This window comes from Crotalus tigris, unplaced genomic scaffold (genome assembly GCF_016545835.1).
Source record: "Crotalus tigris isolate CLP2741 ecotype Arizona unplaced genomic scaffold, ASM1654583v1 scf7180000023746.1698619, whole genome shotgun sequence".
Taxonomy (NCBI): Eukaryota; Metazoa; Chordata; class Lepidosauria; order Squamata; family Viperidae; genus Crotalus; species Crotalus tigris.
In genome coordinates this window covers 383,137-407,694 of record NW_024100155.1, presented here as the reverse complement: position 1 = coordinate 407,694, position 24,558 = coordinate 383,137, and the positions used below count along the sequence as shown (strand labels likewise).

At 46.6% G+C, this 24,558-nt stretch overlaps 1 protein-coding gene across 1 annotated transcript in view; it reads left to right on the top strand.

The window, feature by feature from the left end:
- The first annotated feature begins 834 nt into the window (after positions 1-834).
- DENND1A (DENN domain containing 1A) overlaps positions 835-24,558 on the top strand; it is a 184,795-nt gene continuing 161,071 nt past the window's right edge. Inside the window, exons 1-2 of the mRNA XM_039321490.1 lie at positions 835-963; positions 9,839-9,903. Of these exons, the coding sequence (XP_039177424.1) occupies positions 947-963; positions 9,839-9,903 (82 nt within the window). The 5' untranslated portion in view covers positions 835-946. The remainder of the gene's footprint in view (positions 964-9,838; positions 9,904-24,558) is intronic.

Genomic DNA, 24,558 nt, shown 5'->3' with positions numbered 1-24,558 from the left:
TCAAGGTTGAGAAACACTGTCTTAGTTGCTCTTCTTTGCTCTTTCTTTTTCCATTGCTTCTTGTCCTGCCTTCAGGGGCTTTGGAGAATAAACTGACCCCCCATTCTCTTTGGGGCAGCCCCTCAACTCCTGCAAGGCCGCGGTCCCGTCCCCCCTTCGTCCTTCTCTTCCTTCAGCGGCCTTCGAAGTTCACCCTCCTTCTTTTCCTTCATCCCTTCTGCCTGAGACGACGTTAAGACTTGGCAACAATCCGGATGTGACAAACGGCGAGGGAAAAGTTGGGATACATTTGTGTAGCACTGGGAAGAGCCGCCGCCACCCTCGCACTACAAGGCTCATCGTCCCCAGCCCGCCTTCCCGACCTGTCCCCCAGCCCCCCCACACACACACAACCCGGGCGCGGGATTGAGGGGGCGGCCCTGCGGACTACACCTCCCAGCAGCCCCCGCTTCCCTTTCCCCCCCCCCTCCTCGATCCCCTCAGCGCGCGCCTGACTGCAACTCCCACCGAGCCCTCCAACCCGCCGGCTGGGGACGCCGGGAATTGTAGTTCTGAACCGCTGAGGCGGCGCAACCGAGGCGAGGAAAGGCCGGGCGGAGGCCCTCTGCACGCGCTCAGGGGGACGCTCGGCCTTCCTTTCCTCGGGCCGGGAAGGGGGCGAGGGGGGGGCCCGTGGCGAGCGACCCCCCCTCCCGACGGGGGGGGGGAAGGGGAGAGGGGCCGGCGGGGCGTGAGGGGAGGCTTCCGGCGGCGGGACTTCATTTCCCAGCCGGCCCCGCGCGCGCTTCCGGTCCTCCGCTGCCCGCTCGCCTTGTCCGTCGGCGGGTCGCGCCTCAGCCTCGGCGTCCTCCGGCCGGGCATGGAGTGAACCCCCCCCCCCTCCCCAGTCCAGTCGGGACCCCCGCCCGCCAGTCCGCCCGGGGCCCATGAGGGGTCCTCCGACGCCATGGGCTCCCGCATTAAGTGAGTCTGGGGCCGGGAGGCGGGTGGGCGCGTGCCCGGGGAGGGGCTGTGTGGGAAGGAGCCTCTCCCTCGTAGAGCTCTGGCCGGCTGGACTGCAGCTCCCATCATCCCCAGCGGTCCTGACTGGGGGACGATGCGGGCGGGCTGGACGGCTGACGGTGGGGAGGGCTGGACTGCAGCCCCCCATCGTTCCCAGCCTTCCTTGGCCTGGGACGGCGACGGGGGTGGGCTGGACTGCAGCCCCCATCGTCCCCAGCTGTCCTGACTGCAGCCCCTATCATCCCCAGCCGCCTCTGAGTGGGGACGATGGAGAGGAGCTGGACTGCTGTCGGTGGGGTGGGCTGGACTGCATCCCCCATCATCCCCAGCCGCCTCTGGGTGGGGACGGTGGGGAGTGCTGGACTGCAGCCCCTATCATCCCCAGCCGCCTCTGAGTGGGGACGGTGGGGTGGGCTGGACTGCATCCCCCATCATCCCAGCCGCCTCTGAGTGGGGACGGTGGGGAGGGCTGGACTGCAGCCCCCATCATCCCCAGCCGTCTCTGAGTGGAGACGGTGGGGAGGGCTGGACTGCAGCCGCCATCATCCCCAGCCGCCTCTGAGTGGGGACGATGGGGCGGGCTGGAGCGCAGTCCCCATCATTCCCAACCACCGCCGACTGGGGATGATGGGGGCGATGCCTCCTTGCTTTTTCCTCCCTGCCTCCGCTTGCCGGCTCTGGGTCCAAGCCCCCCCCCGTTCCCGCCCTGGGGGGGGGTGAGGCTCTCTTTGCGCCCAAGCGCGGCTCCGGGGGTCGCCGGCGCGCCTGACTGCCTCGCGGGGGCGTCCCTTGGCGGCAGAAGGCGGCCCGGGCTCTTGGGAGGGGACGCCCGGATCGGTCCCGAGCAGAAGCGCCCCCGCCTCGCCGCCCGCGCGCTCCGAGAGAGGCCGGCGCCGGTCTGGGGGCGTCTGGGAAGAGGGCAGAGGCGAAGGTCAAGCTGAGAAGCGATTCCTCTCCTCTCCTTTTTCCTTTCCTTTCTTTTCCTTTCCTTTCCTTTCCTTCACCTCCTTTCCTTTCCTCCCCTTTCCTTTCCTCCCCTTCCCTTCCCTTCACCTCCTTTCCTCCCCTCCCCTCCCCTCCCCTCCCCTCTCTTCTCCTCCTCTCCTTTCCTTTCCATTCCTTTCCTTTCCTCCCCTTTCCTTTCCATTCCATTCCTCCCCTCCCCTTCCCTTCACCTCCTTTCCTTTCCTTTCCTTTCCTTTCCTTTCCATTCCATTCCATTCCCTGTTGGCATTTTGGTCTACCTATTGCAGGGGTCTTCAAACTTGGCCCTTGTATGACTTTTGGACTTCAACTCCCAGAGTTCCTCAGCCAGGCATGCGTGCCTGGCTGAGGAATTCTGGGAGTTGAAGTCCACAAGTCATACAAGGGCCAAGTTTGAAGACCCCTGCCCTATTCAGTGCTTCCTAAGGTCCTGATAGGCAGATGTTGCTGGACCCCAGCAGTTGGAGCCAGCTGCTTTTCCCAATCTGCACAACCCCATAATACTAAATCTGTGAAGAATTGGGGGCGATAGATAGGGTCTTCTGCCTCGTGGCTCCTTAATGTACTTTTTCTCCTGGGAGGGGGCACCAACATTGTTTGCTGATTGCTAGAAGACGATCAAAAATTATTCCAATCTTTTAAAGAAGAATCTCTTGGTGTTTTATTCTGTATATGGGATGGATTATAACCCCTTGTGAGGACTTAAGGGCAATGAGTAGGGCTACAGCCAGCCCTACCTATTCAGATAATTTGCGTGCAATTAATTGTGATGGCTTGTTTTCGAAATGGAGAAATTAACAGACAATCGATATGAGTCAGGGATATACTTTCCACACATCCCCCCCCTGCAAGTTTTGGAATGCTACTTGAAAAATAACCCAGCCAGTTAGTTGTTAAAGGTGTTTCTGTCTTATTTTGCTTCCTGCTGTCAGCTCTCCGAAGTGCAATATATATATATATGTTTCTCTGGAATCTGATAGGAATCGGTTGCTTAGCAATTTTAAAGTTGGAAGCAAGTTCCCAAAATATCTCAGGCAGAGATTGATTCGTTTGATGGAGATCCTGCCTTTCATTCTTAAGAAAGCGTCAACCAAGCCTACATGGGAGAGAAGAATCGGGAATTTGAGAAGCTGGACCCCGTGGCCTTTATTTAACGTATTTTGTTTATCCGATTCCCCCCACTTGGAGGGCTGCGAAATGGCTTTCTGGGAAAGATCGCTTAGTTTCAAGATCCCCTTTTTCGTCGCATGGTGCTGCTGAATCACACAATAGGAAGGATGTGAGCCAGAGACTTCTTTTGGCGAACATGGCTTGGCCTAGCTGACCTTAGCGATGACTTTAGACTTTCCGAGGAGACTTTTGCAGAGGAAGATTTGTGAACTTTCAAGACGTCGTTTAACAAAAACAAACCCCCCCAAAAAACTTGTCAGCTTAAATCTGATTTCCAATTTGACCACTGACGTTTCCCCTTGTTGACCTGCTGTATTCCTTCGGCCACTCAGTGCAGAATTTGCACTCAATGCTTATTGTATGTGTTGTCAACTTTGGCACAAGGTTGTTCTCGTCCTCCTCCTCCTGCTCCATTTTCTGCGTCTTCTTTTGCTTCTTCTGCTTCCTCTTCCTCCTCTTGTCTTCTTTTTCTTCTTCTTCTCCTCCTCCTCCTCTATTCTCCATTCTCCATTCTCCATTTTCCTCCTCCTCTTCCATCTCCTCCTCCTCCTCTTTCTGCAGCTTCTTCTGCTTCTTCTTCATCCTTTTCCTCTTCTTCTTCCTCTCCTCCTCCATCCTCTATTCTCCATTCTCCATTCTCCTCGCCCTCCTCCTTCTCCTCCTCCTCCTGCGTCTTCTTCTGCTTCCTCTTCTTCTTCTCCTCCTTCTCCTTCTCCTCTTCCATCCTCCATTCTCCATTTTCCTCCCTCTCCTCCTCCCCCCCCTCTCTCTTCCTCCTGTTCTCTCCCTCCTCCTCCTTCTTCTCCTTCTCCTCTCCTCCTCCTTCTCCTCCTCCTCCTTCTTCTCCTTCTCTTCTTTTCTTCCTCCTCCTTCTCCTCCTCCTCTCCTCCTTCTCCTTCTTCTCCTTCTCCTCTCCTCCTCCTTCTCCTCCTCCTCCTTCTCCTCCTCCTTCTTCTCCTTCTCTTCTTTTCTTCCTCCTCCTTCTCCTCCTCCTCTCCTCCTCCTTCTTCTCCTTCTCCTCTCCTCCTCCTTCTCCTCCTCCTCCTTCTCCTCCTCCTTCTTCTCCTTCTTTTCTTCCTCCTCCTTCTCCTCCTTCTCCTTCTTCTCCTTCTCTTCTTTTCTTCCTCCCCTCCTTCTCCTTCTCCTCCTCTCCTTCTCCTTCTTCTCCTTCTCTTCTTTTCTTCCTCCTCCTCCTCCTCCTCCTCCTCCTCCTCCTCCTCCTCCTCCTCCTCCTCCTCCTCCTCTTCTTCCCTCCTCCTATAGATATGACCTTACGGAATAGGAGTTTTTGTAAATTGGAGGGTGAGAATGGGCCAAGTAAAGATTTTGCAGATTTTGGAAGATGCTTTGAATCTGCCAGTTGGAAAATAAACCAGTCAGAAGTACTCCATCTGTGGCCGGGGCGGGGGGGGGGGCATAGGAGCTGGAGATATTATTTGAGAAATAAACAGGGCCAGGCAAAGAAATTAAATTTCCTCCTTCCCTCCTTCCTCTCCTCCTTCCTTGCCCTGCCCTGCTCTTTTCTTCTTCCTTCCTGCTTGCCTTCTTCTTCCTACTCTTGCTCAGAAATATGTTTCTTTTTGACAAAGTTTTAAAGGATCCTAACGTTATCCTCCGCTTATTATGAGTTCTTCCCCGTTCCCCCCTTCCCCTTTTACGCCGGTTGTCGCATTTCAGCAAACAAAGCGAACTGCCAGTCCAAGGGGGGAATAATGTCAAATATTGCCTGGGTGACAATCAAGCAGAAGGTTGTTTAGCAACAACGTGGGTGTGAATTCTTCCCTTAGGACAGTGGAGAGTAGCTTGGAAACCTGACAATAGGAAATGAGGCTTTTTTTTTGTTTTGTTGCGGATACCTTTAAGTTGTGAAATTGCTAGGAGATGAGGGCCTGAATGTTGTTGATCCTGGAAATAAACTCCAGATGGAAAATTCCGTACCTCAAGCCCGTTGGGCCATTAGCGGCATCCATTTTCAGCATGGAGAAATGGATGGAGTAATGGAATAAGAATGAATAAGGGTTGCTGGAAGGGAAAGAAAGATCCTTGATTCTTGGGGATCATAGAATCCCCAAGATTCTAGGTTAGGGGTAGGCAACCTTGGCTCTTTTATGACTCGTGGACTTCAACTTCCAGAATTCCTGAGCCAGCATGGGGGAAACTATGGCCCCCTCATGACTCGTAGTCTTCAACTCCCAGAATTCCTGAGCCAGCCACTGGAAGTTTTTAAGAAGAAACTGGACAGCCATTTGTCCGAAATGGTATAGGGTTTCCTTCCTGAGCAGGGGGTTGGACTAGATGACCTCCAAGGTCCCTTCCAACTTTATAACAACAACAGAAGCAGCAACAACAATAACAACAACAACAATAATAATAACAACAACAATAATAATAATATATCGAGATGGTTTCAGAGACGGATTTTTTAAAAAAAGGAGGCTGGCGTATACCTAAATCAAGAGTTTTGGAAATGTTATGTAGAATGGACCAGGTGGGAGTTCTGTAGGTGTGTTTGCCTTCAGCTGGATGGCAGTCTAAATTTAAGATCAAAAACAAAATGAGATTTGTTAATGGAAAAGTACAGGTAGTCCTTGACTACAATTGAACCCAACATTCCTGTTGTTAAGGAAGAGAGCTAAGTGGGCTTTGCCCCACTATCTGGCCTTTCTTGCCTCCATCTGCTGAGATGGTATAGGTTCTCCTGCTTGAGCTGCAGGGGGGGGGGCATGGACTAGAAGATCTCCAAGGTCCCTTCCAGCTTCTATTCTATTCTGTTCCGTTCCATTCATTCTATTCTATTCTATTCTAACTCTATTCTAACTCTACTCTACTCTACTCCATTCCACTCTATTCTATTCTACTCTAGTCTACTCTTGTGTAGTCTAGTCTAGTCTAGTCTAGTCTAGTATTATTATTCTATTCTACTCTACTCTATTCCTGTATTCTATTCTATTCTATTCTATTCTATTCTATTCTATTCTATTCTATTCTATTCTATTCTATTCTATTCTATTCTATTCTTATTTTCTATTCCATTTTCTATTCTATTATTCTGTTCTATTCTGTTCTATATTCTATTCTATTCTCATTATTATATTCTATTCTCATTATTCTATTCTCATTATTCTATTCTATTCTTATTTTCTATTCCATTTTCTATTCCATTTTCTATTCTATTATTCTGTTCTGTTCTATTCTATTCTATTCTCATTATTCTATTCTCATTATTCTATTCTATTCTATTCTATTCTATTCTATTCTATTCTATTCTATTCTATTCTATTCTATTCTATTCTATTCTATTCTATTCTGTTCTATTCCATATATTCTATTCTATTCTATTATTATTTTCTATTCCATTTTCTATTCTATTATTCTGTTCTGTTCTATTCTGTTCTATATTCTATTCTCTTCTGTTCCATTCCATTCTGTTGTTAAGGGAATCCGTGCAGGTGTTAAGTTAGTAACACGGTTGTTAAGTCAATCTGGCTTCCCCATTACGACTTTGCTTGTCGGAAGGTCGCAAAAGGGGATCACGTGACCCCACGAAACTGCAACCGTCCTAAGTCCATGCCAGTTACCAAGCCTCCGAATTTTGATCATGTGACCCTGGGGGAAGCTGCCACACTGGTAAGTGTGAATAGCGGCTGTAAATCAGTTTTTTCCAGTGCCGTTGTAACTTTGAATGGTCACTAAACAAAAAAATTGCAAGTTGAGGGATTACCTTTAAACCAGTGGTTCTCAACCTGTGGGTCGGGACCCCATTTGGGGTCGAATGACCATTTCATGGGGGGTCGCCAAACCACGCTGTCCACCATTTTGTTCCCTTTTCCCTAGCTGTCCTACTCCCTCTTATTGGTGGCCACACCCACTTGGGGGTCACCACAACATGGGGAACTGTATTATGGGGTCACAGCATTAGAAAGGTTGAGAACCACTGCTTTAAACAGTCCTATAGATTGATTTTTTTTTTTTTTTAGGGCTGAATTGGTTTATATTTGCTCTTCTCTTCCAAATCCACATTTTTTCCCCCCAGCCTTCCAGCTCTCTTAGTCGCATTCTGCTTTGGAGCTCAAGGAAGTTGTGCTTCTGTGCCGTAAAGTGACCTCCAAGGTCCCTTCCAACTTAATAATAATAATAACAACAATAATAATAACAACAACAATAATAATAAATAGAGGGAACACGGGTTCGGGATCCGGGTCAAGCGAGGATTCGCACCTTGCCCCATTGGGTGAATGTTGGGAGCTGCTGGCTCCTGAAACACACAACCCATTGTGTTGCGTCTTTGGCAGCAGGCTGGAAAATACTATTAAAGTGCCTGCATTTAGCTAAAAGGAAAACAGGACTTGTGCACTGTGGGCCCATTTTTAAAACTACTCCGGCAGGTGTTGAAAGCCTGCCTTGCTTTAATTATAGCTACTGTTAAATAATGTGTTGCAATAATTAATCGTCAGCTCTGGGCTTAGAAGAGAAGGTGTGTGTGTGTGGGGGGGGAGAGAGATGGGCAAACGTGCCTGCAACACCAGCAGACGTATTTTGCTTGTGTCTGTTTCCTTCCTTCAAGACTCTGATCCTTTGCAAAGGTTTTATGTTTTTCCTCCTCCAGTTGGACTTGGGCTCTCCAGAAAAATTGCCCTCCCTAAAGGATAAAATCTCCCACTGGCCAGTGTCATCATTTGACTCTCTGCTCTGCCAGTCTCTGCTCAAATTTGCATGAATTAATTCTTTGCCATGGTGCTTTCTGGTCTTTAATGAAAGTTAACGGAGTCTTGTGAACCAGGGTTGAAGTCTAGCACTGCTCTGTTTGGGGGGTGGGGGGGGATCTCCCCTCTGTCCTCCCCAACAGACAGTTTGGCCTGATGGTCCCCGTTGACAAATTCCTGGCCATTTGAGAATTGGCTGTCCTGGGGCTGAGCCTGGATGTGGACATTTCTCTGGCCTGTTTCTTCCTTAAATTTCAAAAGGCTTTTATTAAAATTCTTTTGCGGATTGAGTGGGTGATAGGAACGTAATGTGTCGTCAGATCCAAAAGCGTTTACTGCATTAAAACAGGCTTTTTTTGGGGGGGGGGCTTATAGCAATCTGTGTCCAATAGAGATTTGGATCTTATTTGAAGAGGACTAGCATGCTGGCTGAGGAATTCTGGGAGCTGAAGTCCACAAGCCTTAAAGCGGTCAAGGTTGCAGACCCTTGGACTAGAACAAATCAATCAAACTTTTTATTTTTCCATATTCTCCCCAATACATATACCGTGATATTTATCAGATGTTAACATACATTCCTTTTACATTCATATATAAGATACTTTTAATAAAATGAAATAAATACATACACATGACTTTTGGTGTTGCTCGCCCATTTCCCCTTTCACTGTATCCACACTCTTCTTCTCTACCTTCTTTCTCCCTTTCTTCTCTTCCCTACTTCCCTCTTCTTCCTCTCCTCTTCTCTTTCCTTCACCACTCTCCTCCCCTTTCTCCCCACTTCTCCTCTTCTCCTCCAACCTTCCTACTTCCTTCTCCCCTCCTTTACTCTTTTCTCTCTCCTCTCCTTTCTTCCCTCTCATCCCTCTTCAGATACAATTCAGGGGTAATGTCCGAGCAACTCCTTTCTCCAAATTTCCCTATCTGTCAATCAAACTTCTGTTGCTCAACCTTGGTGACTTGAAGAGGTCTGGACTTCAACTCCCAGAAGTCTGGCTGGCTGTAGGATTCTGGGCGTTGAAGTCCACACATCTTAGAGTTGTTGAGGTTGAGAAACATTGGTCTAGGATGGTGGTGAGGCTGGGGTGGAATGCTCCCTGGCAGAAGAATTGGCTGATTGGGCAGTCCTTGGGAAGGGAATTGCTGGTTCTTGAGAAAACTTTTAGAAAGCAGTTCTTTGGGGTGGGGTGGGGAGATGTCTCACAGTTTTTTGGAAAACAGGAGGGAGGGAGGGAGGGAGGAAGATAGAAGGGAAGGAAGGAAGGAAAGGAAGGAAGGAAGATAAAAAAGGAAGGGAGGAAGGAAGATGGGAGAAGGGAAGGAAGGCAGGAAGATAAGAAGAAGGGAGGGAGGGAAGGAAGGAAAGAAGGAAGGAAAGGAGGGAGGAAAGAAGGAAGGAAGATGAGAGAAGGGAATGAATGAAGGAAAGGAAGATGAGAGAAGGGAAAGGAGGGAGGAAGGAAGGGAAGGAAGGAAGATAAGGAAAGGGAAGGGAGGGAGGAAGGGAAGAAGGAAGATGAGAGAAAAGAAGGAAGGAAAGAAAGGAAGATGAGAGAAGGGAAGAGAGGGAGGAAGGAAGGGAAGGAAGATGAGAGATGGGAAGGAAGGAACAAAGGAAGGAAGAGGAGAGGTGGGAAAGAAGGAAGGAAGGAAAAAAGATGAGGGAAGGAAGGAAGGAAGACGAGAGAAGGGAAGGAAGGAAGGTTGGTGGAAGCTCAGAGATCTGGCACTGGGCTTCATCTTTCGGGTGGGGAGAGGCAAAGCCCTGGAACAGCCCCCTCCCTTGTCCAGAAAGAGGCATCTCCACCAGCCTTTGCTCAGCCCTCTTGGGCAGCTCCCGTTGGGAGAAGGCAGGCCTTACTAGTCTCGTGGCCCCTCGTTTAAACCCATTTCTCTTTTTCATTTGCATGATTTTAAGAGACCCACATCCCTCCGACGAGCCCTTCTGAAAAGCACCCTTACCTTTTCTTCTCTTTCAGGCAAAACCCGGAGACCACCTTTGAGGTCTACGTTGAAGTCACCTGCCCTTTTGCATCCGGCACAGGTAAGGTCCCTGGGCCGAACCATTTCTAAGGGGGTTTTGCTCGGAGCAGAGGAGGCAGGTGGTCTCCAGAGCCTCCTCTGAGCTGGAAATACCTAGGCTAGGCTCACCTAGTACCTCCAGTTCCCTACCATGGGAGTTGTAGTCCCACGCATCTGGAGGGGCAACACTCGCAGTGTGGAATGAGGCTCGCTTCGCCCCAGTGCAGAAGACGAGATACTTTGAGTGAGAACGAAAGACTCACCCCCTGATTTGACCACCTTATTTTGGCCGCCAAGGTTGTTAAGCAAAACATTGGGTTTTCTGCCTGAGCAGGGGGTTGGACTAGATGACCTCCAAAATCCCTTCATCATCATCATCATCATCATCATCATCATCATCATCATCATCATCATTATTATTATTATTATTATTATTATTTTTATTATTATTATTATTATTGATCATTGCACAGTCAGCCAGATGTTCAGACTGGATTTGGCATTTTGTCTACCTATCGAGTCCTTACCCAGGACCTGGGATAGGCAGATGTGGATGTTTGATGTCATTACAGATATCGTCGCAGGATGGAAGCAGTTCCTAGTAAGGCCGCCTTTTGCAATTGACCAATGGCAAATTTGTCAATGCCAATGGTGTTCAAGTGGTGCTCCAGTTGTTTTGGGATTGCACCCAAGGCGCCTATGACTATTGGTACTACCCTTGCTTTCTTCTTCTTCTTCTTCTTCTTCTTCTTCTTCTTCTTCTTCTTCTTCTTCTTCTTCTTCTTCTTCTTCTTCTTCTTCTTATTATTATTATTATTATTATTATTATTATTATTATTATTATTATTTCCAAATTGCCTTCGTAATATAAGACTTTATCTTGTAAAGTCAGCCAGCAACTGGATGCCCTTTACAAGAGAAAGACATATTATTACGGGACGATAAGAGATAACCCATTCAGGCCCGCTGTTTCCTAAGGCCCTGAGGACAACTGTTGTGTTTGTGTGTGTCTAAAACTTTGTCCATGCTCCGTTTGTCTCTCTCGGATCTTCTGCAGGCCCTGAATAAATTGTCTCTCCTAAGAAAGAGATGCATCGATACAGACGAAGGGTGCAAGGGGGCCTTGTGGGAAAAAAATGGCAGTGGGGAAAACCAGGTCCTCCTGGATGGGTCTTTCTAATGGCCTGTTCTGATTCTGAAAGAAATCTCCTCCCCCCCCAGAGTCAGGGGGCCAGAAATGAGCCGTGTCTGAATCTGCCGATCTCTGAGACCCTTGCTAAAGACTCTGCCTTGTTAAGGGTGTAGCATCGGGTGAAAAAAAATCCATTTGTTAGTCTAAAGCAACTGATCAAAACAAGTCACTAAAGCTGGGAACGTTTGAAAGAAAAAAAACGCTCTGAAAACTGGGTGGCTTTGTGTGCGCGCGTGTGTGTGTGTGTGTGTGTGTGTGTGTGTGCGCGCTCCTCCTGCATAGGGGAGCTTTTGTGTGAGGGTTGCGCGTTCGGGGTGCCAGGCTTTGCAAAAGAAGACATCAGAAAGCCCTATCGGATGCTCGGCGTCGCCACGCAAGGACCTTGCCCTTTTTATCTTTTTTTTGTGAGACGCGCACAAAACGCGGAGCCGCGGCTTCAAGGAATTGCGAAAATGCTTTAGCACAAGGCAAAGTGTTCCTTTCATATATCTTTTTTTCCCCCGCCCTCTTTAAAACGATAACACAAAAATCTGCACACAAGTTAGAAAGTAATTCTAAAGCAGTGGGATAAAGCTGTTATAAGCTTTTTTTTTTCTTTTTTTTTGCCTTGACAAATGTTCCCTAGGATTAATAAAAGGAAAAAAAAAAAAAAAAAAACGGGCATACAGCCTGGGTGTGTTAACAAAGGCATTTAAAAGAGCGGGCTGCCTCTTCTGCTAAACATAACACTGGTTGAATAAGGAGATAAATCTCCCCAGGAAATTGATTAACTCCGTGGGAGTTTATCCTTGTTTGAGAGAATGGGCCCATTTGCATTTGAACTGGCCCTTCGTCTAACTGGCTAAGCCATAATCTGGTGCCTGCTTAGAATAATGGGCATAGACTTGGTTTAACTAAGCACTCCTTACTCCAGCTTCTGATGGCTCTCTCATAAGGCCTTCCTTGCCTTGGTAGACCACAAGAGTTCTGCCTTAAAAGCTAACCAAGCTGAGAAATTACCAAGGTGGGGTTTTACGCAAAGGATGATGGATGGATGGATGGAAGCGGGCCAATTTTGGCACGGAAAAAATGGGAGAAACTCAGTTCTTGGCCACGGAGGACATCCCAAAGAGCTTTCCACCTCATGTTTCCTTGGCGTAAGGTGAAATTGAAGATTCAGCTTTGTGGGTGGTTAAAAGGCAGAAGTGTGCTGTTGCGTTGCACGGCTAAAAAAATGTGGAGCTGGACAGCGAAAGCTCGAATCGGAGGCCTTTTGGAGTTTATAAAACTCTTCTGATGACTTGGCCATCTTCTCCCCTTGGGTCACCACGAGCCTGGAGTCGGACGTTCTCAGCGTGTGTCTCAAAATTTGGTCTGCTTGAAGCCCGCAGAGCTCAGGGTGATAAAACTGGATGCTGTTTAAGAGGTGCTTTTCAATGGATCTCGGCACTCTTCATAAAAGTATAATCAACCAGGGACTGAATCCAGTACATCTTCAACAAAATTAAAAGCATTTGGCTTCTAATATGGCAGGGGTCTTCAAACTTGGCCCTTTTATGACTGGTGGACTTCAACTCTCTGGACTTCAACGCCTGGCTGAGGAATTCTGGGTGTTGAAGTCCACAAGTCATAAGAGGGCCAAGTTTGAAGACCCCTGCTTGTGGACTTCAACTCCCAGAATTCCTCAGCCAGGCACGCTGGCTGAGGAATTCTGAGTGTTGAAGTCCACAAGTCATAAAAGGGGCAAGTTTGAAGACCCCTGCTTGTGGACTTCAACTCCCAGAATTCCTCAGCCAGGCGCGCTGGCTGAGGAATTCTGGGCGTTGAAGTCCACAAGTCATAAGAGGGCCAAGTTGGAAGACCCCTGTAATATGGGGTATCCCAAAAGTTGGGTTTGGGGGATACCTGAACTGTTGTCTGTTTGAGATGTTAACAATCACAGCTTCCAAAACCTGGCTGCAAAATTCATCCACGGGGTCTTTGGTGTTCTTTGAGCCTGGTTGTTTTATTGCAGACGTTTCATTACCCAACTAGGTAACAGCCTCAGGGTTATCATCAATCCTAATCATCATCTAAAACTCAATTGAAGCTGGAGGAGGTGTCTTCTGTTCTACACCCATCTACCCCAGAAGCTTGAATCAACCGTTAAAGGGCTCTTCTCAGCCAAATGTCACTCCCTCTGGGCTGCTGCTAGTTCTAAAACGCAGGACTGAAGGTTCAAGAGACAGGATGGTCCTTATGGAGTCCTAGGTTCATTACCATGAGGTGGACGGTCGTTATGGAGTCCTAGGTTCATTACCATGAGATGATGGTCCCTATGGAGTCCTAGGTTCGTTGCCATGAGGTGGATGGTCCTTATGGAGTCCTAGGTTCATTACCATGAGATGGACAGTCCTTATGAAGTCCTAGGTTCATTGCCATGAGGTGGACGGTTGTTATGGAGTCCTAGGTTCATTGCCATGAGGTGGACGGTCGTTATGGAGTCATAGGTTCATTGCCATGAAGTGGACGGTCGTTATGGAGTCCTAGGTTCATTGCCATGAGATGGACGGTCCTTATGGAGTCCTAGGTTCATTACCATGAGGTGCCAATGGATTTCTCTGCAGCCCTTTTGATTTTGGAGATTCTGAAGAAGTTCTTCATCCCTGTTTGTGGTCTTTGTGGACAGAATCAGTGTTACCGTGTTTGGACTGGTCAAGGGTTGGAATGATATCTTGCTGGACGCCACCTTCAAGATTTTTCGTGCCCGTTCACCGTCCCTCTTGAAAAATCCTTAACCCATAAAGCAAGGAAGGAGAGCTTTCTTCTGACTTAGAAACCAGAAGAAGAAAGTCTGGGGCGAAAGAGGGGCTTTGAAATAAACTGATGGAAACCCTGTATGCGCTGTTTCTGACATCCACCAGGGCAAGTTTTTTTGGAGCCATTTGGCACAGTAACTGGATATTTTTATTTTTTTTTTCATTCCTAAGCATGTTTAATCCCAAACAGGAAATCTCTCTGTATAGAAGGGGTCTTGGTCACAAGACTTTGCAAAGGGTGGTGGGGGGCTGGGGGTGGGGGGAATCCCTTTTGTGGGATTTTTATATTTCTAACAGAGTTTGACATCTCATCAAGTTCACAGCAGGCCGGCTTTGTTGGCTAAATGTTGTAGGAGACATCCCCTCTTCCATTGTTGTAACCAGCTTTCTTTCTTCCTTCCTTTCTTTCTATCTATCTATCTATCTATCTATCTATCTATCTATCTATCTATCTATCTATCTATCTTCTCTTTCTTCTCTTTCTCTGTCTTTGCGGAGAGAGAGAAAGGTTGCCTTCCCTTTCTTTCTTTCTTTCTTTCTTTCTTTCTTTCTTTCTTTCTTTCTTTCTTCTCTTTCTCTCTTTCTCTCTTTCTCTCTCTCTTTCTTTCTTTCTTTCTTTCTTTCTTTCTTTCTTTCTTTCTTTCTCCTCTTCTCTTCTCTTTTCTTTTCTTCTCTTTCTCTCTTTCTCTCTCTGTCTTTGTGGAGAAAGAGAAATGTTGCCTTCCCTTTGTTTGTTTGTTTGTTTGTTTCTTTCTTTCTTTCTTTCTTTCTTTCTTTCTTTCTCTTTCTGTTTGTAGAGAGAGAGATTGTCTTTCTTCTCTTTCTTCTCTCTTTCTCTCTCTGTGTTTGGAGGGGGGAGAGAGAAAGAAGTTGTCCTCCCTCCCTTTCCTTCCTTCCTTCCTTCCTTCCTTCCTTCCTTCCTTCCTTCCTTCCTTCTTTTCTTTTTCTCTGTCTCTCTGTTTATATATATAGAGGTCTTTCTCTTTTCTCTTCTTTCTTTCTTTCTTTCTTTCTTTCTTTCTTTCTTTCTTTCTTTCTTTCTTTCTTTCTTTTTTTTTTTCTCTTCCTACAATATGGCCATTGTCCAGGGTCAAATCACTGTGGCTGCTTTTAGCCCAAAGAGAGCGGGGAGTCCTTAGTTTTGAACAGATTTCTTATTGTGAAAAGAGACTAATCCTTGTAAATACAGAGTTGAAATAAAGCTTTACAGGGAAAGGGGGAAAGGCCGCTAAGCAGGAGGTTATAGGTCAGCAGTTTAACCTTTGGCCTAACAAATAAGGAGCACGAAAAGTTCCTGAATTGGTTTACAAAGCCTCCAGATCTGTCAGTTTTTCTTTTCACAACGGGGGCGGGGGGGGGTGTTGGAGTAGAAATCCGCACAGACAATGCCAACTTCGCCGAAATTTTGCTCCTAAGCTTGAAGCTTCTTAGTCAGTGTAGAAATATTTCTTTTTGAAAAGTTTTTTTTCCCTTTCCCCCCCCCCAAACCCTGCCTCTGCCCGTTTTGTGCGGCCTTTAAAAGTGCTTTTTTTTTTTTTCCCCCATGCAACTAAAACAGATTGGAAATCTATCAATAAAATGACTCCACTTCAGATACCAGGCCAGCGTTTGGGAAAGTCTCTTTGCAGTGGAGAGCTTTTGAGTGGGTTTGTTAAGATTTTGGGAGTTGCATTGAATGAACCAGGGTCCCCCCCCCATCCCCACTCCTCCCACCTGTCCCCTCTCCACATTTTGAATAGTTGGCAGATTGCGTGGCTTTTAGCCATCCCGCCCCCCCAAATAAAGGTTTAATGCAAGAAGCATGGTTCTAAAACTCTGATCTTTTCCTTCACAACATTTGCAAACAGTTTTCCCCCGTGTTGGTGGTTATTTTGTTCAACAGGTAATCTTGTTAATGAGTGCTAATTTTTGCTTTAAGCTCAGCGCACGGGAGGTTAGCTGTTACATCGCAGCCCTGCCTGAATCTTGAGACCGGGGCAGGAACTTTAATTAGGGAGTCATTAAGATTTAAAGGGAACAACTAATGACTTTAAAGTAGATTTCCCAGAGAGTAATGACAGCGATTAAACTGTTGGTTCTGCGCACAGCCGTATTCTGCCGTGTTGTCCACAATCCGGAGTGAAGCTTCTTCGTCACAAGAGCTTTACTGGAATTTTGCAAGCTCGGGTTAGGGCTGCAGTTTGTCGCAGGGAAATGCCAGTTATTCACTCCTAGGGCCCCCCCCTTTTTTTTTTTGCGATGGGATGCTACGGTCTGTAACTCATGCAAGCTTTTAAAAGCAGGGGTGAATACAGTTGGGGCAAAATACACCGATTATAGCTTTGGCTAATTATTGAAAAGTTAACTGAAAGAGAATAGTAGGGATTATGTTTCCTTGTAATCCTGGAGTAATCTACTTCAGCTTTCTCTCTCTCTTTCTTTCTTTCCTCTTTTATCACTCTCTCTCTCTCTCTCTCTCTCTCTCTGTGTGTGTGTGTGTGTGTGTATGGATGGATGGGTGGGTGGTTGGAGAGAGAGGGAGAAGGAGTCAGGGAGAGTGGCTTGTAGACCATTTCATCCAAACTGAAATCTCATATTAATTGAAACTGAATAGTAGGGATGGTAGAGGACAGGAAGACCTGGAGGAACATTGTCCATGGGGTCGCAATGGGTCGGACATGACTTCACAACTAACAACAGCAACAACAAAAATCCGGCAGTAACCTACTTCAGCCTTCTCTCTCTGTCTCTCTTCTTTCTTTCTTTCTTTCTTTCTTTCTTTCTTTCTTTCTTTCTTTCTTTCTTTCTTTCTTTCTTTCTTTCTTCTCTTTCTGTGTATGTGTGCATGTGTGTGTGTGTATATATATATATATATATATATATATATATAGAGAGAGAGAGAGAGAGAGAGAAAGTTTGTTTTAACTTTGAAGGGATTTTATTGTGCTTATGATTTTAGTATGTTTACGTTTGACACTAGCAGCTATTTTATACATAGTAACCATTTTATATTGATAATATATTAGTATCAATATATTATTTATAATACTATTTCTAATATTGTAATATTATAATATTATTTATAATATAGTATTGTCATGTAATCATTGTTTTGTTATTTTGTAATCATTATTTTGTAGTCAATTGCCTGAGCAGATGCTTTATGTATGTTGGGAAAGTAAAAGCTGCATGTTAAACATACAGGTGATTGCTTACATGAAAAGAGCACAGTACGGGGAGGGGGGAAAGGAGCTACGGATGGAGCCGGGGTTGCTGTGTATGAGTCATCATCTAGGAATTGTATTTTTGTGCCATCTTAGGCCTGGTAGCAAGACCTGGTCTTTTTACTTGAAGACCGAGAGATCTCTCTGTAGCTTGTAGACCATTTTATCCAGACAGAAATCTCATATTAAGTGAAACAGAATAGTAGGGATTATGTGTTTTCTTGTAATCCTGCAGTGATTTACTTCAACTCCCCGTCCTCTCTCCCTCTCTCTCTCTCTCTCTCTCTCTCTCTCTCCCTCTCCCTCTCTCTTCCTCCCTCTCTTCCTCTCTCTCTCTCTCTCCCTCTCCCTCCCTCCCTCTTCCTCTCTCTCTTCCTTTCTCTCCCTCTCTCCCTCTCCTCTCTCTCTCTTCCTCTCTCCCCTTCTCCTTCTCCTCCTCCTCCTCCTTCTCCTCCTCCTTCTTCTTCTTCTTCCTCCTCCCTCCTCCCTCCTCCCTCCTCCCTTCTCCCTCCTCCCTCTCCCTCCCTCTCTTCCTCTCTCTCCCTCCCTCCCTCTCTCTCTCCCTCTCCCTCTCCCTTCCTCTCCCCCCTCTCTTCCTCTCTCTCCCTCCCTCCCTCTCTCTCTCCCTCTCCCTCCCTCTCCCCCCCTCTTCCTCTCTCTCTTCCTTTCTCTCCCTCTCCCTCCCTCTCTTCTTCTCTCTCCCTCTTCCTCTCTCCCTCTCTTCTTCTTCTTCTTCTTCTTCTTCTTCTTCTTCTTCTTCTTCTTCTTCTTCTTCTTCTTCTTCTTTTCTCCCTCTCCCTCTCCCCCCCCTCCCTCCCTCCCTCCCTCCCTCCCTCCCTCCCTCTCTCTCTCCATATGTATGTTTCTATATATAGAGAGAAGTTCTTTTAACTTCCAAGGCCAAGAGACCTCTCTGTGGCTTGTACACCATTTTACCCAAACATAGATCTCATATTAGTTGACTCTCGATCTAAATCTCGGCCTAAAATTCTGGCTGATGACTCAGGCTAGTTAAAGGCAGCAAATGACAATCTGCTGTAGAGATATTTTCCAAAAAAAAAAAAAAAAAAAAAAGAGTTATGAACGGTAGTATTCCCTGTTGGCTGAGCCAGTGTAAATCTTAGCAAGAAGATTGTGTGTTTGTTGTCGCTGTGAGTTGTGTTGAGAGGGGTGCACGAAGGGAGGCTCAGCCAATCTCATTGTACACATATTGTACTTTGACAATAAAGATTGATTTGATTTGAAGATCCAGTAGACGCCAACTTGACCAGCCTATGAGTTGAGACGATTGGGGTCATCTTAGAAATAAAACTGCCAGGATGGCGTACGATTCCGGTGAGTCCAGATTTGGCACCTTGCACAGAGATACAACAGGTCTCTCATGGACAAGTCAAACAGGAGAATTTGACATCTCTTAAAAGAAGCAGTAGTTTGCTCTTGTTGATTTCAGCTTTTTAAAAAGCTAATGACCTCATTGCAGCTTCTCTGTAATTACTGTGTTTAAACTTCTGCGCATTTTCCCCCCTGTTTAAACAGCCTTTGTTAAAAAAAAAATAACCAAGAGAAAATTAATGAGTAGAGAAAAAAAGGGACATGAAAGAGACTTTCCTTCTGATTGCTGTGTTAGAACTCTTGCTTGAAAAATAGGTTATATTTCTTCTGTTTGCCGATGGAATCCTCATTAACTTTACATTTTAATGATGTCCAGGAAAAAAAAAAGATTATTATATAGCTCATAGCTTAAAGGGAAGCTTAGAGGACACCTTTTAATTGAATTATAAATAATGGGAGGCTATAGTGTTTTTTTTTTTTTTAATGCCTAAATGCTACCCTCTGGAAAAAAATTTCCCTGTACTATTATTTTCTTTTAACATTCATCCTGATTTTAGCGTAATTATAATATCGTGCATGTCCTTTTTTGTCCTACTGATATTCTTCAAAATGCTGCATCAATTTATCTTTCTCCTTTGCTTGCCAAATCAGGTTTTTTTTAAAAAAAAAAAATTTGTGGTGACAGAGGCTAATCATAATGCCCCCTGCCTAAATTTTAATTTCCACTCTCTTAATTGCAAAATAAAATTTCTAGCACTGCTGAAATAGAATGGGCTTTAAGGGGGGGGGGCAGTTGCATGGCCAGTAACTGACCTATTCCATTAGGAGGGCACCAGGTTGCAGAAGGACAAATTTGTCACCTGCCTAAAAAGAAGCAGAGATTTAACGAAAAGAAGGACGAAGGGGGACATGATAGCAGTATTCCAATATCTCAGGGGCTGCCATAAAGAAGAGGGAGTCAAGCTATTTTCCAAAGCCCCTGAAGGCAGGACAAGAAGCAACGGGTGGAAACTGATCAAGGACAGAAGCAATCTAGAATTAAGGAGAAACTTCCTGAAACTTCCAATTAGCCAGTGGAACAACCTGCCTCCAGAAGCGGTGAATGCTCCAACACTGGAAGTTTTTAAGAAGAGACTGGACAGCCATTTGTCTGAAATGGTGTAGGGTTCCTGCCTGAGCAGGGGGTTGGACTCGATGACCTCCAAGGTCCCTTCCAACTTTACTATTATTATTATTATTTTATTACAATCAAGGTCAGTAGCTCTTTCCTAGCGAGAGGGCTGCCGATAAAACTGCTAGAAGAGGCACGGCTGTTTTAACAGCACAACCAAAAAGCGGAGTCGGAAAGGGACCTTGGAGGTCTTCTAGTCCAGCCTTCTGCTCCAGCATGAGTCTTTATTCCACCCCAGATAAATGGTTGTCCAATCTCTTTTTAAAAACCAGGTTTGCCAGCTTGGTGGAAGGAGCGAAGGAAGTAAGTTTGCGTTTTTAACAGAATAACAGAGCTGGAAGGGACCTTGGAGGTCTTCTAGTCCAGCCCCCTGCTCAAGCAGGAGAGCCTAGACCAGTGGTGGCAAACCTATGGCACACATGCCAGAGGCAGCACTCAGACCTCTCTCTGTGGGCAACAGAGATGGCAGCTGTCCCTTTTCAACCAGCCGCCTGCTAACTCGCTGAGGTCCTACATGGCCAGATGCATCCCAGCACGGCTGGTTTCCGTCCTCCCCATCCCATCCCTCCTGGCCTTGCACGCTCTCCTTTTCCCAGACACGACCCACTGCAATCGCCTCCTCGCTGTCGGCTGTCCGTCCAGCTCAGACGCAGCTTCTCTGAACTTCTGGCGGCGGGCTGCAGACCCCCAGAGTGCGCCCGTCGAGGGGCCGGCAAGCTGTGGCTGCTGATGGACACTGTCAGCCACCATGTGCTCGCTGGCCTCTGTGTGTGGGGCCGATGGTGTCAGGCAGCGGCCACCCTGGCCCCTGCCTCACCTTGCCCTGTGACAATGGCACCCCAGCCCTGCCTCACCTTGCCTCCTGCCCTCCATCCCACCAGCCAGAGACCCCCTGGATCTCCCCTAACCCTGCCCAGCCCCCACAGGTGTCCCTCCCCATGAGCAACATCGAGGTGACCGCACTCACCTTGGTGACACCCACTCTCTGCCAGGTGGGCACGTCCTCCTGGCACCCAGCAATAAATAAGTGGGTTTTGGGTTGCAGTTTGGACACTCGGTCTCTAAAAGGTTCGCCACCACTGCCCTATAACATTTCAGACCAGTGGCTGTCCAGTCTCTTCTTGAAAACCTCCAGTGATGGAGCACCCACAACTTCTGAAGGCAACTTCTGTTCCACTGGTTAATTGTCCTCACTGTCAGGAAGTTTCTCCTTAGCTCTCCGTTGGTTCTCTCCACAAGTCAAGAGCGTAGAAGGAAAAGAATGGTGGCGTGCAGCTCTCCATGGGCCACTAGTAGAGTTGATCTTCCAACTCTTGGCCTTCTCATCTGCCACGAAGGTGGCTCAAACTCAGATCCTAGGCTCATCGCAAGACAAGTTCTTCTTTGTCCTCTTTTCTTCATACGTTTGAGAACAGTGACGGGCATTTTGAGGGAGGTCTCCAGTGGGAAAGCAATGCCCCTCTCAAAAACCTTAGTTGTTCAAGATGTTTAAAGGCCTGGAGACGAAAACAGAGGAAGCACGGTTCCAGGAATTGTGTTACGGCCAGTCTAGAGAAAAGAAGGACTAAGGAATGACATGATAGCAGTATTCCAGTATTTGAGGGACTGCCACAAAGAAGAGGAGGGGGCCAACTTATTCTCCAAAGCACCAGAAGGCAGGACAAGAAACAACGGATGAAAACTAATCGAGGAGAGAAGCAACCTGGAATTAAGGAGAAACTTCCTAACGGTGAGGACAATTAACCAGTGGAACAGCTTGCGTTCAGAAGCGGTGGATGCTCCAACACTGGAGATCTTTAAGAAGAGACTGGACAGCCCCTTGTCTGAAATGACATAGGCTCTCCTGCTTGAGCAGGGGGCTGGACTAGAAGACCACCAAGGTCCCTTCCAGCTCCGTTATTCTGTTAAAATGCAAGCTTCCTTCCTCCTCCCACCAACCTGGCTGTTTATGCCCTCTTCTCTTCCTTTTGCCCCTGGTTTATTCACTCTCCTGCCCTCCTTTCCTTTCTACCCCCCCCCTCCTGCTTTATCTTTCGTTAGGGTGACCTTTCTAATTATCAACAGGCAAGCATGCTGGGCATTCCATTTTGCAAAGCTACACAATCCTGCGGGGATAATGGCGAGGTCTACTTGAAAGGGGACAGCGCCCATGGAGAAATTCTGGTTTTCTATTCTTCCTTGGCATGCAGTTGATAATCACCATCACCATAATAGAAGGAACATATTTCCTGGAGACTCATTGACCAAGTCCTTCTGGTTGCCACCTAATTATGGGTTAATGATCGTGGCTAGAAGAAACATTCCTGACCGTTACTTTACCTAGGTTTCAGCATTATCCTGTGTTTCCCCCCCCCCTTTATTTCTGAAGCTTTGTCTTGCATAATAGGGGAAACATTTGTGTGTATGTCTCTTTCTTCCCCACTCATTCCCCCCCCATCCCGTATTTTCACATTGAAAGAAGTTATTTTAGACTAAACCACAGATAAGAGCTATTTATGTCCCCGGCTATTGATTTTTAATTAATGTTGCCTAGGCTGATGCATATTGGCAAAATTGCTAACAGCTTGTGGCATTTTTTTTTTAAATTAGCGTCTTTTTTTTTTTTTAAAGTATTTTGACAGCGTCGTTCAGATCTTGTGATAAAGTACCTCCGTCAGGTTAAATGTGTTAAAACATTGAACTGAAAAGAAAGGGATGCAACAGCCGAGGCTGCTTTTGGAAACCTTGATTTGCTGTCAAAGCATTTAAACAATTTAGTGTTTTGGTTTCCTAGCTTCAAACTGCTGCTGAAATCCCTTGCTAATTAATCCAGTTAATTCTTTGTGGGGTTTAGTCTCTCCTTTGCTTTAGCTTCCATATTTTTTTTAAAAAAACTCGCTCTGGGAAATCTGGAATTTTCGAGCAATTACCGTATGTGCGCACGGCTGAGGCGAATGCCATTTGAAGTATTTGTCTTCCGTAAAGACCCGGGTGAAAAGTGCACGGACTTTTTCATTCCATTATCTTCACCTTGAGGGTTCTGAAATCATTCCGCTTCATAGGGCGTCTGGAAGGAGTCAAAGTTATCCGGGGGATGAACTGGAAAAATTGGGTCTTTCCTTACATCAGGGGTCCCCAATCCTCGGGCTGTGGCCCACCGGGCTGTGGCCTATTCGGAATTGGGCCACGTAAGCAGCTGATCAGAATGTGCATGCACACGCGCACAGCTCAAGTTGCACCAGTAGTGGGCTGGTGGGCACTTGCTGGCATGTGTGCCGGCCCGCCACTCACGCTGCGTAGTTCTTCCTTTCCCCTCCCCCAGCCAAGCCGCCAAGCCACAAAGTTTGGGAACCAATGGAATGGAATGGAATAGAAAATAAGAATAGAATAGAAAATAATAGAATAGAAAATAATAGAATAGAATAGAATAGAATAGAATAGAATAGAATAGAATAGAATAGAGAATAGAATAGAGAATAGAATAGAATAGAATAGAATAGAATATAGAATAGAATAGAATAGAATAGAATAGAATAGAATATAGAATAGAATAGAAAATAATAGAATAGAATAGAATGGAATGGAATGGAATGGAACCTTGGAGGTCTTCTAGTCCAGCCCCCTGCTCAAGCAGGAGATTCTATACCCTTTCAGACAAGTGACTGTCCAGTCTCTTCTTAAAAATCTCCAGTGATGGAGTGCCCATGATTTCTGGTGGCAAGCTGTTCCACTGGTTGATTGTCCTCACTGTTAGGAACTTTCTCCTTAATTCCAGGTTGCTTCTCTCTTTGGTTAGTTTCCATCCATTGCTTTCTTTCCTGCCTTCAGATGCTTTGGAGAATCACTTGACCCCCCCTTCTTTGTGGCAGCCCCTCAAATACTAAAACACTGCTATCATGTCACCCCTATTTCTTCTTTTCTTTAGACTGGCCAAACCCAAGTCCCGTAGCCGTTCTTCATACGTTTTAGTCTCCAGGCCTTGGATCATCTTAGTAGCTCTTCTCCGAATTTTTTCCAAACTCTCAACGTCCCTTTTGTGATATGGTGACCAAAATGGGCTGCAGTATTCCAGGTGTGGCCTCACTAGGGTTTTATAAAGCGGTACGAATACCTCGCGTGATCTTGATTCTTTGCCTCTGTTTATACAACCCCGGATTGTGTTAGCTTTTTTGGCCGCTGCTGCTGCACACTCCCGGCTCATAGTCAAGTGACTTTGTAAAAACCTATGAAGGCGGGATATAAAAATAATTTGGGGGTGTCTGTTGTAACTTTGAACCTCCATTAAATGACCTTCGTATCACGAGGACTACCTGTTAACGTTTTAGTTCCCCAGTTGAGGGGGGGGGAGGCTTTAGAATTGCACCATGTCGAGGGATATTTTGGGTAGTGGAAACGGAAGTCTTGAGTTTCCCGCTGGTTTCCTCTCTCTTGAGTCTCTGCCCCAAATGTGTGTTCTTGTGAATGAATTCTTCACCTTGTGTGCGTCCTCCTGTGGCCTGGGTGGGTTTGGGAAAAGTCCCTCCATCCCAGCGGGCTTCGTGCTGGGAAAACATGGCTGCGTTTCCACCCATTGGGCTCCTTCAGAGCTGATCCCCTTCCAAGACCATTAATGAGCCTCTGAAAGGACGCGCAGGGTCGTCCAGAACAAATTCTGGGGCTCCCTGCTGTTCCCCTCTCTCTGTTCAGAAAATTGGACATTTTTCCCTCCCCTTTGTTTCCGTATCTTTGCTGATCCATGAAGGGAACTCTCCTTTTTTCAACCTCTCTCTGCCACTTAACTTCCTGAGAGCTGGGACTAAAAACGCTTCTCCGGGGTCCTTCCGGAAATCCAAGGGGGTGCAACCCTTGTGCTTGTTGGCGAGTTAGACGTTTTTCACCGTATTTCCAGAGACTGCATTTCTTTTCTTTGCAAGGGCTGTTCAGTTTTGAGAGGGCTTTTTTTTTTCCAGGCTGAGTTTCCAGCGTTCACATGGGGGGGGAGGGGGAGAACCCACCCACATGGGCTAAAAAAGCAGGCAGTGTG